General features: G+C 44.9%; 1 protein-coding gene across 3 annotated transcripts in view; it reads left to right on the forward strand.

The window, feature by feature from the left end:
- The window catches only part of LOC126272508 (uncharacterized), a 457502-nt gene that overhangs the window by 373748 nt on the left and 71203 nt on the right, over positions 1–12551 (forward strand). For all 3 annotated transcript variants that reach the window (XM_049975405.1, XM_049975407.1, XM_049975406.1), the window contains exon 2: positions 10460–10596. In XM_049975405.1, coding sequence (XP_049831362.1) covers positions 10460–10596 — 137 coding nt within the window. The remainder of the gene's footprint in view (positions 1–10459; positions 10597–12551) is intronic.

The raw sequence follows: 12551 nt of genomic DNA on the forward strand, positions 1-12551 counted from the left end.
GGAAGAATCACTAGGAGCAATGACGTGTTAAGAAATTTCGTAATTTTTTAATGAAATTCGTACAGAACGCTTAAATTACTGAAAGTTACGCTTACAGTTGATACCGACAATGCAATCTGAAAAGCACAAAACCAGCTGAGTATCTATTGCTTTGAATCTCATTACGCGATGTAGTAATGAAAGTGACGAATTTTCAAATGGAATTATCGACGGAGTTGAAACATTGGTGTCTCACGATACAACAGAAATGAAACAACACCTAAGAATAAATGAAACAACACCTAAGAATATGTAGTTCCAACAAACAATTTCGGTCCGGAAAGCCTTGTGTACTTTATTTTGATATAGACAGAACATGTGACTTGTGGTCTTCTTTGTGTCACAATAACATAGTGTGATTTTAATATAACTATGTCAAGCAATCTAAAACAAATGGAGTTCCAACGTCAATGAAGAGACGTTTTTGCTTAATGGCAGTGCGGACCATAGATCGCCCAGTTCCTGTCTGTGAAAATATATTTAGACGCAACTGCAACAACGACAACACAAAAACAAACGTTCAGCAGTGATTGGAAAATTTGGCGGAAAATTTTTATGTAACTGGAAATGAAAAACTGGCTGCTCGTTATGATAAGAACCACAACATTGGTGGCAATCGTCTTTAAGAAGCAGAGTCAGACGCCGGTTTTCACGTAGTAGCGGAACACATTGAAAAACACTGTCGTGCTTGTTTAAAATGGATAGCATACTTACTTTAAAAAATCACGCCTTCTAATAGCCTGTTCTTGAAGGGTTCTAGTAGATTGAAAACTTCCACACGGCAGGACAATTTCAATTAGTTCAGGTGGCATCCCGTTGTGATTACAGAAAACTTATGACACCGTGTGTGACTGTATTAACTCTGGCCTTCTCATTCCGAAGTCGGCCGTCATTGTCACTGAGGACCGTTTTGTCTGCACTGATTCTTCGCTGATTGGACTTTGTTTACTTGTAGCATATGTCGTCATAACTTTGAATTTGATACCATAGATACCGACTGACTTTCGATGCAATTGTTTGGACTTTATTCTCTTTGAATCCAAGTAATTGCTTCAGTAATGTATCACGTTAACACAGAGATTAACATGCGACGCTCGGTCTAAAGTACTCTACGCTAATTTCTTTGGATGCAATTGCAGACGGCAGTCTGGCTTAGAACGGTTAATGCTATATTATTGTATATGTAATTCTCTTTTTATTTGTCACAGGGAATCACCTCAAGCAGGTCTACATGTGATAATGAAACATCCTTTGAACTTTTAACTACTACTAGCCATAACACGAGTAAGAAATTACACTACTGGCCATTAAAATTGCTACACCTCGAATTGACGTGCTACAGACGCGAAATTTAACCGACAGGAAGAAGATGCTGTGACATGTAAATGCTTAGCTTCTCAGGTTGGCGTTGGTGGCGACACCTGCAACGTGCTGACATGAGGAAAGTAAGCAACCGATTTCTCATACACAAACCGCAGTTGACCGGTGTTGCCTGGTGAAACGTTGTTGTGATGCCACGTGTAAGGAGGAGAGATGCGTACCATCACGTTTCCGACTTTGATAAAGGTCGAATTGTAGCCTATCGCGATTGCGGTTTATCGGATCCCGACATTGCTGCTCGCGTTGGTCGAGATCCAATGATTGTTAGCAGAATACGGAATCGGTGGGTTCAGGAGGGTAATACGGATCGCCGTGCTGTGTCCCAACGACCTTGTATCACTAGCAGTCGAGATGACAGGCATCTTAGCCGCATGGCTGTAACAAATCGTGCAGCCACGTCTTGATACCTGAGTCAACAGATGGGGACCTTTGCAAGACAACAACCATCTGCATGAATAGTTCGACGACGGTTGCAGAACCATGGAGTATCAGCTCGGAGACCATGGGTGCAGTTACCCTTGACGCTGCATCACAGACAGGAGCGCCTGCGATGGTGTATTCAACGACGAACCTTGGTGCACGAATGCCGCAACGTCTTTTTTTTTCGGATGAATCCAGGTTCTGTTTACAGCATCATATGGTCGCATCCGTGTTTGGCTACATCACGGTGAACGCACATTGGAAGCGTGTATTCGTCATCGCCATACTGGCGTATCACCGGGCGTGATGGTATGGAGTGCCAATGGTTATCCGTCTCGGTCACCTCTTGTTCACATTGACGCCACTTTGAACAGTGGACGTTACATTTCAGATGTGTTGCCACCCGTGGCTCTACCCTTCATTCGATCCCTCCGAATCCCTACATTTCAGCAGGATAATGCACGACCACATGTTGCAGATCCTGTACGGGCCTTTTTGGATACAGAAAATGTTCGAATGCTGCCCTGGCCAGCAAATTCTCCAGATCTCTCACCAACTGAAAACGTTTGGCCAATGCTGGCCGAGCAACCGGCTCGTCACTATTCTTGATGAACTGTGGTATCTTGTTGAAGCTGCATGGGCAGCTGTACCTGTTCATGCCATCCGAGCTCTGTTTGACTCAATGCCCAGGCGTATCAAGGCCGTTATTACGGCCAGAGGTGGTTGTTATGGGTACTGATTTCTCAGGATCTATGCATCCAAATTGCCTGAAAATGTAGTTACATGTCAGTTCTAGTATAATATATTTGTCCAATGAATACCCATTTATTGTCTGCATTTCATCTTGGTGTAGCAATTTTAATGGCCAATAGTGTGTCTGAATTGCCCTTAACCTTGATGACTTTTCAACAAGATGCCTTTTATTTCGGAAGACAGTTTAATTTAAACCTGGAGAAAGAGTAAATGTTTATACCTTTCTCAGGTTTATTTCATCATGTACACATTTCACACACCAAAACGTAAGTTTTTGTTGCACGAAAGAGTAATAGTGTTGAATAAAGTGCTTGCACGCAGAAAGCTTTTATTTAGAATATACGTATGTCTTTCATTCGCATATACATGTGAATACAAGGTTTATGGTGGATGCCCAAAGAATAAAGCTGATCTTCAGCCGGGCGGTTTGTACGTATGATCCGTAGGCGCTAAAATCGTGCTTCTTTCTCTTATGCGAAGTCGGCTTCACTTGCTTTTGGAATGATTCTCAGCGGCGATATTTTATGCTTTCGTACTAAAGTAATATCGTAAATTTATATAACAATGGAACCTTCATGTACCTGATACCCAAACACCCTGCTGGACTGTACAAACCAGCCAGAAACGGGGTCATCGCGTCACAGATTTGACAATAGCTTGTGGGAAATGGTCAGAAAGAATACTTTGGGAATATATTGAGAGAAACCCTTACAACTAACATTATTAAATCTGTTCCTTAGCCACAAAGAAACATATCAAGTAAAAGGAAGCTGAAAACTACTTTTTGCTCCAAAATGTACTTCCCTAGCACTTAACTTCTTATGACTTTTACTGAATATGTAAACCACTGTGAACATGCTACTCTTAGCCTCACCATAATAAAAATCTATCGAGAGTTACGCGACAATACTACGCTCCTGGAAATGGAAAAAAGAACACATTGACACCGGTGTGTCAGACCCACCATACTTGCTCCGGACACTGCGAGAGGGCTGTACAAGCAATGATCACACGCACGGCACAGCGGACACACCAGGAAACGCGTGTTGGCCGTCGAATGGCGCTAGCTGCACAGCATTTGTGCACCGCCGCCGTCAGTGTCAGCCAGTTTGCCGTGGCATACGGAGATCCATCGCAGTCTTTAACACAGGTAGCATGCCGCGACAGCGTGGACGTGAACCGTATGTGCAGTTGACGGACTTTGAGTGAGGGCGTATAGTGGGCATGCGGGAGGCCGGGTGGACGTACCGCCGAATTGCTCAACACGTGGGGCGTGAGGTCTCCACAGTACATCGATGTTGTCGCCAGTGGTCGGCGGAAGGTGCACGTGCCCGTCGACCTGGGACCGGACCGCAGCGACGCACGGATGCGCGCCAAGACCGTAGGATCCTACGCAATGCCGTAGGGGACTGCACCGCCACTTCCCAGCAAATTAGGGACACTGTTGCTCCTGGGGTATCGGCGAGGACCATTCGCAACCGTCTCCATGAAGCTGGGCTACGGTCCCGCACACCGTTAGACTGTCTTCCGCTCACGCCCCAACATCGTGCAGCCCGCCCCCAGTGGTGTCGCGACAGGCGTGAATGGAGGGACGAATGGAGACGTGTCGCCTTCAGCGATGAGAGTCGCTTCTGCCTTGGTGCCAATGATGGTCGTATGCGTGTTTGGCGCCGTGCAGGTGAGCGCCACAATCAGGACTGCATACGACCGAGGCACACAGGGCCAACACCGGCATCATGGTGTGGGGAGCGATCTCCTACACTGGCCGTACACCTCTGGTGATCGTCGAGGGGACACTGAATAGTGCACGGTACATCCAAACCGTCATCGAACCCATCGTTCTACCATTCCTAGACCGGCAAGGGAACGCTGTTCCAACAGGACAATGCACGTCCGCATGTATCCCGTGCCACCCAACGTGCTCTAGAAGGTGTAAGTCAACTACCCTGACCAGCAAGATCTCCGGATCTGTCCCCCATTGAGCATGTTTGGGACTGGATGAAGCGTCGTCTCACGCAGTCTGCACGTCCAGCACGAACGCTGGTCCAACTGAGGCGCCAGGTGGAAATGGCATGGCAAGCCGTTCCACAGGACTACATCCAACATCTCTACGATCATCTCCATGGGAGAATAGCACCCTGCATTGCTGCGAAAGGTGGATATACACTGTACTAGTGCCGATATTGTGCATGCTCTGTTGCCTGTGACTATGTGCCTGTGGTTCTGTCAGTGTGATCATGTGATGTATATGACCCCAGGAATGTGTCAATAAAGTTTCCCCTTCCTGGGACAATGAATTCACGGTGTTCTTATTTCAATTTCCAGGAGTGTATATCTTTCATGCGCACGAAGTGGCGTCTTTCAGATAACGGTTTCTCTTGCTTAGTTCGTCCCTAGCTTGCCGCTTTCTGGCCAGTCAGGGAAAGTCGTTCCGTTGCTTTTAGGAGATGGGAGTGCAAAATATCGTATTGTCGAGTAGATCTCGTCACACTAATGGCCGAACTTTCGGGTAGCACCGTCGTCTGAAAACGCCAGCGAGCTGCAGGAAACTGCCCTGCTATATGTACGGAATCATTCAAATGGAAAACACGTTACTCCATTGTTTGAGCATTACAGATTTCTGACTAGTATTAGTCCATTACAAAAAGACTAATTGTAATTTAATTTCAGAGTTCCCGCAGAGCACTGAAACCACTTAGCGTTCCTCCGAGAGCGAACACAACAGTGTATGGTTTTCCTCACCAGGAAACTAGCAGCGTTTCCGGATCGAGTTCTAAAGGAATGTGGTTAATTCCCTGCAAGCATTACCGCTAAGCTTTTATTAATTTACATAATGCTGGAATGAATTGTGTCTGAAAGCAGGCGAAAGAAAGTAGTTTCCATCCTTGTTCCCATTATATAACTGGATCGTAAGTAAGTTTTGAGATGCTTGCATGGGGTTGTAGTTCCCTGCCAGCATCTACACCTTATTTAAAAAAGCAATCTGGTCACATACATACATTTATATGCCAATTTTGGAATTAAAATCCCTTGTACTGTAGAAAAAACTGACACTTACTGAACGAAACGTAGTAGTTTATTACGATAAAAATGACTGCCGTAGGTGAACATATGCAAGATCATACTGAGAGTATTATTCACTTTACTAGTTTAATATATGACGGCCATTAAAAATTTAAAATGACGACCATTAACAAATTTTAAAGAAACAGAGAATTTTCGTACTGTTTCTAGTGTGCTGCTTCAAGTACAGTTTCATTCTGTAAACGATGGACACCAGAGAGCTATCAGCTGCACAGTAACGAAAAAATGAAAATTTTGTTACAAGGCATCATTGACTCTCCATACAATATAGAAATAGAAAAGATCTCGATGACGATATTCGGCAAGGGCATTCACACGAGATCTAATGTTGCTTACACACACTGATGGAAAAACAATCGCAACACCAAGGAGGAGTTGTGCGATATAAACAGAAGTCGGTAGGCGTGTTTTTGCATCTGTAAGATGATGTCAACTCAGATTTCAAGACAGTCACATAAGATTGGGGTTAGTAGCGCCACTATGAGAATACAGATCAGGTTTTCTTTAGATATACGTTATAACGGTGGAGACGGTCCAGTACCTTTGAAACTGGGCGTTGTGAGTTGATGTCAGTCATGAAAGCCTTTAACTCCACAAAGACATCATTATCAAAAAATTCACTGAATTTGAATGAGATCGCGTAACAGGCTACGAGTAGCTGCATGTTCCTTCTGTGATACTGTAGAAAGACTTGGCAGGAATCCATCCATTGTACAGCGGTGGTCGCGAAAATGCACGGTCGCAAGATGTCCGGGCTCCGATAGCCACGTGGCAGTACGGAAGGGGAAGACCATCCTGTTCGGACTACGCCTCTAGCGCATCATACTACATCTGCAGCAGCAACCTGAGCAGCCGTTGGCACCACAGTGACACAACGAACCGTTAAAAATCTGTTACTTCAAGGACAGCTCCGAGCCATACGCCCTGTTGCTTGCATTCCACTGACCCCAATCCACCATCATCTGCGACTTCAGTGGTGTTAAACGAGAGGTCATTGGGTGCTGGTTGGAGGTCTCTTATGCTTTCTGGTGTAAGCTGGTTCTGCCTTGCTGCCAGTGATTGGCCGTGTGTTGGTTAGAAGGAGGTCAGTCGAAACCTACACCGAACCTGTCTCCATGCTGGAAACACTGGACCTCCACTTGGAAATATGACACTGGAGCACTTTCGTGGTTATCTCACGAAACGTACATCGAACCTGTCTCCATGCTGGAAACACTGGACCTACACTTGGAAATATGACACAGGAGCACTTTCGTGGTTATCTCACGAAACGTACACCGAACCTGTCTCCATGCTGGAAACACTAGACCTACACTTGGAAATATGACACAGGAGCACTTTCGTGGTTATCTCACGAAACCTACACCGAACCTGTCTCCATGCTGGAAACACTGGACCTACACTTGGAAATGTGACACAGGAGCACTTTCGTAGTTATCTCACGAAACCTACACCGAACCTGTCTCCATGCTGGAAACACTGGACCTACACTTGGAAATATGACACAGGAGCACTTTCATGGTTATCTCACGAAACCTACACCGAACCTGTCTCCATGCTGGAAAAACTGGACCTGCACTTGGAAATATGAAGCAGGAATACTCTCGTGGTTACTCACGTACCCCGACTCCAAAATGGTACATCAGTCTGGTGATTCGACTTGTTGTGGTGCATTCATGAACAACATTCCAGAGTGTGTTTTTCAACATAGTAACGCTCGCCCGCATACTACTGTTGTAACCCAACATGCTCTACACCGTGTCGACATTCTGCCTTGGCCTGCTCGATCAACATATTATCTCCAATCGAGCACATATGGGACATCATCGGGCGACAACGCGAGCTTCATCCACAAGCAGCACTAACTGTCCTGTTTTGAGCGAACGATTGGAACAGTCATGGAACTCCACTCCGAACTGACATCCGGCACGTGCACAACGGAATTCATGCCCGTTTGCGTGCTTGCGTTCAACATTCTGGCAGTTATGTCCCTTATTAGTGTACCAGCATTTCACATTTGCAATGGTTTATCTCGAGTTTACAGAAATCTGTGATGAAACACTCTAGCAGATTAAAACTGTGTGCCGGACCGAGACTCGCACTCGGGACCTATGCCTTTCGCGGGCAAGTGCTCTACCATTTGAGCTACCCAAGCATTACTCACACCCTTTCCCCACAGCTTTACTTCTGCCAGTACCTCGTCTCCTACCTTCCAAACTTTACAGAAGATCTCCTCTGGTAGAGCACTTGCCCGCAAAAGGCATAGGTCCCGAGTTCGAGTCTCGGTCCGGCACACAGTTTTAATCTGCCTGGATGTTTCATATCAGCGAACGCTCCGCTACAGAGTGAAAATCTCATTCTAGTAACCTGTCATCTTGAAACGAAAATCACTTACATATCTTACCAGATAACTGCATTCCCGAAATTCCATTACTGTGCATTTATTCAATTTATTGTTGCGATCTTTTTTTCCGTCAGTGTATTTTCAATCATTTTGACATTATGCTACGTAGAAATGATTTTCGTAAATGCGAACACACGAATTGACTACCGGGCGCCATGTTTGGTGTACTCTCTGCCGAGTTTCTACGTATTAGAGTTACATATGTAAGGACTAATGCAGGAGTCATACATGTTCATGAACCTGCTTATTTATTCAAACTTTATTCTCCCTCTATAATTTGTACCCGCACGCTTCCCTTCATTACATAATATACGACTGCCTAATGCCGCAGAATGTGTCCCTTCAATAAATCGCTTATTTTCGTCAAGTTGTTCCGTAATCCTCTTTGCTCTACAGTTTGATTCACTACCTCTGTATTAATTACCCAACCTACAATTGCAGTCTTTAAAATTCTTCTAGTTCAAAAAACTATTATCTATTTATGTTACTACTATTCACTATTTATGTATGAGACTATAATTATTATTATTTAATCTACATTTTGTGGCCATAGCACAGTACTCAGATGGGTGGTAGTTAAAAAACATTTTCTCCCTTCTATATCCGGGTTTCAGGTTTTAGCAATTAATGCTTTTGTGTTGCAAAACGCTGTTGCTTATTAGTGCAGGGAAGTTGCTTTCTGCTTTCCATAGTTGCTTATTGCCTTCCACGCATTGGACAAATACGTCTCAAAACATTGACTGAAAAGTGTAACGAATTAAACAATTGCAGCAATAATCTGTTTCAGTTAGCGTGAGAGCACTAAGGAATTCACAGCATATTGATCTAATGTAATAACTGTGAAGATTAGACGACAGTAAGTACATAAAAGGAAATTTGTAGTATGGACGGAAGATACACTCTAAGACAAAAAGAAAAAAAATCTAACGACGCACCACGAAGGGAAAGTCCAAAAGGCACGGATATCTGTAGATATGCTGTACATATACAGACAAAATTGTGTCTACGATTTCAGAAAAATTAGCTGTTTGTTTCAAGAGAAATAGCTTCACAAACTGAGCAAGTCAGTAACGCTTTGGTCCGCCTGTGGCCCTTATGCACACATTTATCCGGCTTGGCATTGATTCATAACGTTGTTGTATGTCCTGCTGAGAGATATCGTGCCCATTTATGTTCAACTGGCGCGTTAGATTGACAAAATCCAGAGCTAGTTAGAGGGTCCTATCCGTAGTGCTCCAAGCGCCAAATGAGGGTTTGGGAAATACGAAGACAAGCAGGTGAAACCCTCGCGGTGTTTGGACGGGCATTATCTTGCTGAAGTGTAAGCCGAGGACGACTCAACACGGGGGGGTGGGGGGGGGGGGGCAAGAAAACGAGAAGTAGAGTCTCGTCGACGTACCGCTGTGGTGTAAGGGGTAAGGGCGCTGCGGCAGACAACCTAATTCGTCCTGCTATGGAGAGAAACAGCACCCCAGATCATCAACCCTGGTTGTCGGACCGTACAGTGGCTGTAATCGCACCGCTGCCCGGGACGTCTGCAAGCACGTCTTCGGCCTGAAATCTTACTGCATGGAGTAGAATTGTCGTCACTGATAAGACCTACTACTAACTGAGCCACGATGACTAGCGAATGAATGTCTGGAGACGCCCCAAATAGCGGTGGGGTGCCAAGCTGACTGTCGCCTGCCGCGTGGTCTGACATCCAGGGGTGAAGGTGTGTGATGCCACTTCACAGCAGGACGCCTTTGTTGTCAAATGTGGCACCGTTATAGCAGAATGTTACCTTGACAACATTTTAGGCTCCGTTTTGTTGTCCTTCATTACAAACCATTCTGAGCGTACATTTCAACAAGATAAATGCCCGCCCACACACTGCAAGAGTTTCTACTGCTTGTCTTCGCGCTTGCCAACCCTACCTCGATCAGTGAGGTCGTCGGATCTCTTCCCGTTTGAGAACATTTGGAGCATTATGGGCCAGGGCATTGCAAATAGGTCTGGATTTTGGCGAAGTATCGCGCCAGTTGGGCAGTATTTGGAACGTTACCCCTCAGAAGACCTCCAACAACTCTATCAATCGAGGTCAAGCCGAGAAACTGATTGTATAAGGGCCAGGACTGGACCATCGCGTTACTGAATTTCTAGGTTTGTCAGCTCTTTCTCTTGAACCTCTTCCAATTTCTCTGCAACTGAAATCATTTGTTTGTCTATACATGTATGCCACACCTACCGATTTCCGTCCTGTTCAGATGAAGTCTTCGTGCTGACAAACAAGTGCCGGTACTCAGAGCCATGGGGATCGAGAACTGCATATGCTATACACCGGAACAGAGCTGTTTCTCTACCGGCTGGTCTGTAGCGTCCGTTGGTGGTGTGTTGCAGGCAGACAGAGAGCGCCCACCTGCCCATCATGCTGTTGCCGCTGCTCCTGGCGACGCTCGCCGCCGGCCCTGTGCTGAGTGAGGCGGCGCCCGCCCCCGCACCTCAGGCCGCAGCCCGCAGCCCCACCGAAATCACCGGTGAGTGGCCGACCGACATCCGCTCTGAGACCGTGACCCTACCGTCTCATTCCGCAGTTCACGTGTTTCTGGACAGTTGTGTGGCCTTTGAATACGTTTTGGGAGTGAACAGTGATCAAAGTGTTACAAACATTTACTATCAAAAACAGTCTTGATCACAAATTATTTCTTAAGGTGACCGTTTCGACCACTACTGTGGTTATCTTCAGACCAATGAGTAGTGATTCTCCAGCAGGATGAGTTCCTTACTCATTGGCCTGAAGATGACCACAGCAGTGGTCGAAACCCGTCACCGTAATAAATAAATTGTGATCAAGACTGTCTTTGATAGTAAATAGTTCTGTGTCCATTTAGATGACTGGTCATGGAAACTGCAGCACATGGAGAGGAAATGAGCGATTTTACAGTTTTACAGGAAAAAAACACGAATAAATTTGTTGCTGATCTGGAGTATTGAGGGCTTGGAATTAGGTACATAGAGCTGCCACTTCTTCCAGGAACAACAATTCAAATACGGGCTTCCATGATTTGTGGCCACCACAGGTTCTTGACGTTCCATAAGATCTTTTTCTCTTTACAATAGTTTACTACGAGTACAACAGTGTTCCAGCTTGTCGATTTAGATCGTTCCAGTCTACAGGATGGCTACAGGAGCATTGTTTCTTAATGGTGTACAGTGTCAACTGAGCTTTCCAGATACTGCTCTCGATATCGCAATGATCCACATTGGCTGCACTGGCCGATAGTTACTATAGGGGAAGGATGGCACTAGCAAACATGTGACGGGGATGTGAGACCTTAGCTTTTCGCGGCGAACCGAAAGTTCAAATAATTTACGGGTTTGCCGCCGGGTGACTTTGCGGTTACTTGTTCTGTGTGTGCTATCTTCCTTGTTTCTCCTCTGTGAACCGAGGTATCAAATTCCCTTGCACATTGCTTCCTCCTTGCATTTGTGCCTTGAGAATGGCAGGGTGTGCTCCTATCGAAATATCGGCATTGGTCGACGTCGTCACGCGGCAGCAAATCTGTAACTTATCTGAACATGTGGCGGGGATGTTGGACCTCCAGATAGATTATATAAAGAGAATTAACCAACTATGCAATGAAATAATGGTCCAAACTGACTACCGCTAACAAATATATGAACAAGAATTAATCACAGCACCTGTTAGACATTGAAAAATACAGACAAACTGACAGTTACTAACATGGAACAGATCTAATCTAACAAATATCTAGGCAAATAACGGGCAAAGTAGGTGAATTGGAAAGATCGGCAGCCTACAAATCAGTTATGGAAAGATAAATTGGCGCTCGACACACAGTGATCGCCTGATTGCACCAGAAGTACGGAAAACTACTCCGTGAAAACAACATCGATAACCCAACAATGATCGAGATTTAACCGCAATTTTACACTTGCAAAATATATTCTTAAGGAATTTACTAGCGGTTCATCAAGAACACTAACACACTATGTGAGCGTGGAAGTAGTTGCCAAGGAGTAATTGATGGAAACAAATCATATTTCAACCAATGGAAATTTTATTCATAAAAGCCTTTTCTAAAAGAGATTTAAAATTGATAAGTAGAGAAGCACCCTCGAAATATCAAGTTACAATTTAACAAATGTGAATTTTATCCCTAAAAGCTTTTTGAGAACAGATTTAAAATTATAAGCAGAAAATCACCCTCGAAGTAACAATTTACAATTATTCAGAGGTAGAATCAAAAATTTCTTTTTGTTACAGTAGGATCCTTCGGGCTGAGAAGCTTCTGCTCCCTTTCAACAAGGCTGTAGTCACGACCGCTCACAACGATCTCTGAAAAACTACACTGGTGCAAATCTGCAACACACCAGATTAGATTACAACTGTGTGCCGGACCGAGACTCGAACTCGGGACCTTTGCCTTTCGCTGGCAAGTGCTCTACCAACTGAGCTACCCAAGCACGA

This window comes from Schistocerca gregaria, chromosome 5 (genome assembly GCF_023897955.1).
Source record: "Schistocerca gregaria isolate iqSchGreg1 chromosome 5, iqSchGreg1.2, whole genome shotgun sequence".
NCBI classification, from domain to species: Eukaryota; Metazoa; Arthropoda; class Insecta; order Orthoptera; family Acrididae; genus Schistocerca; species Schistocerca gregaria.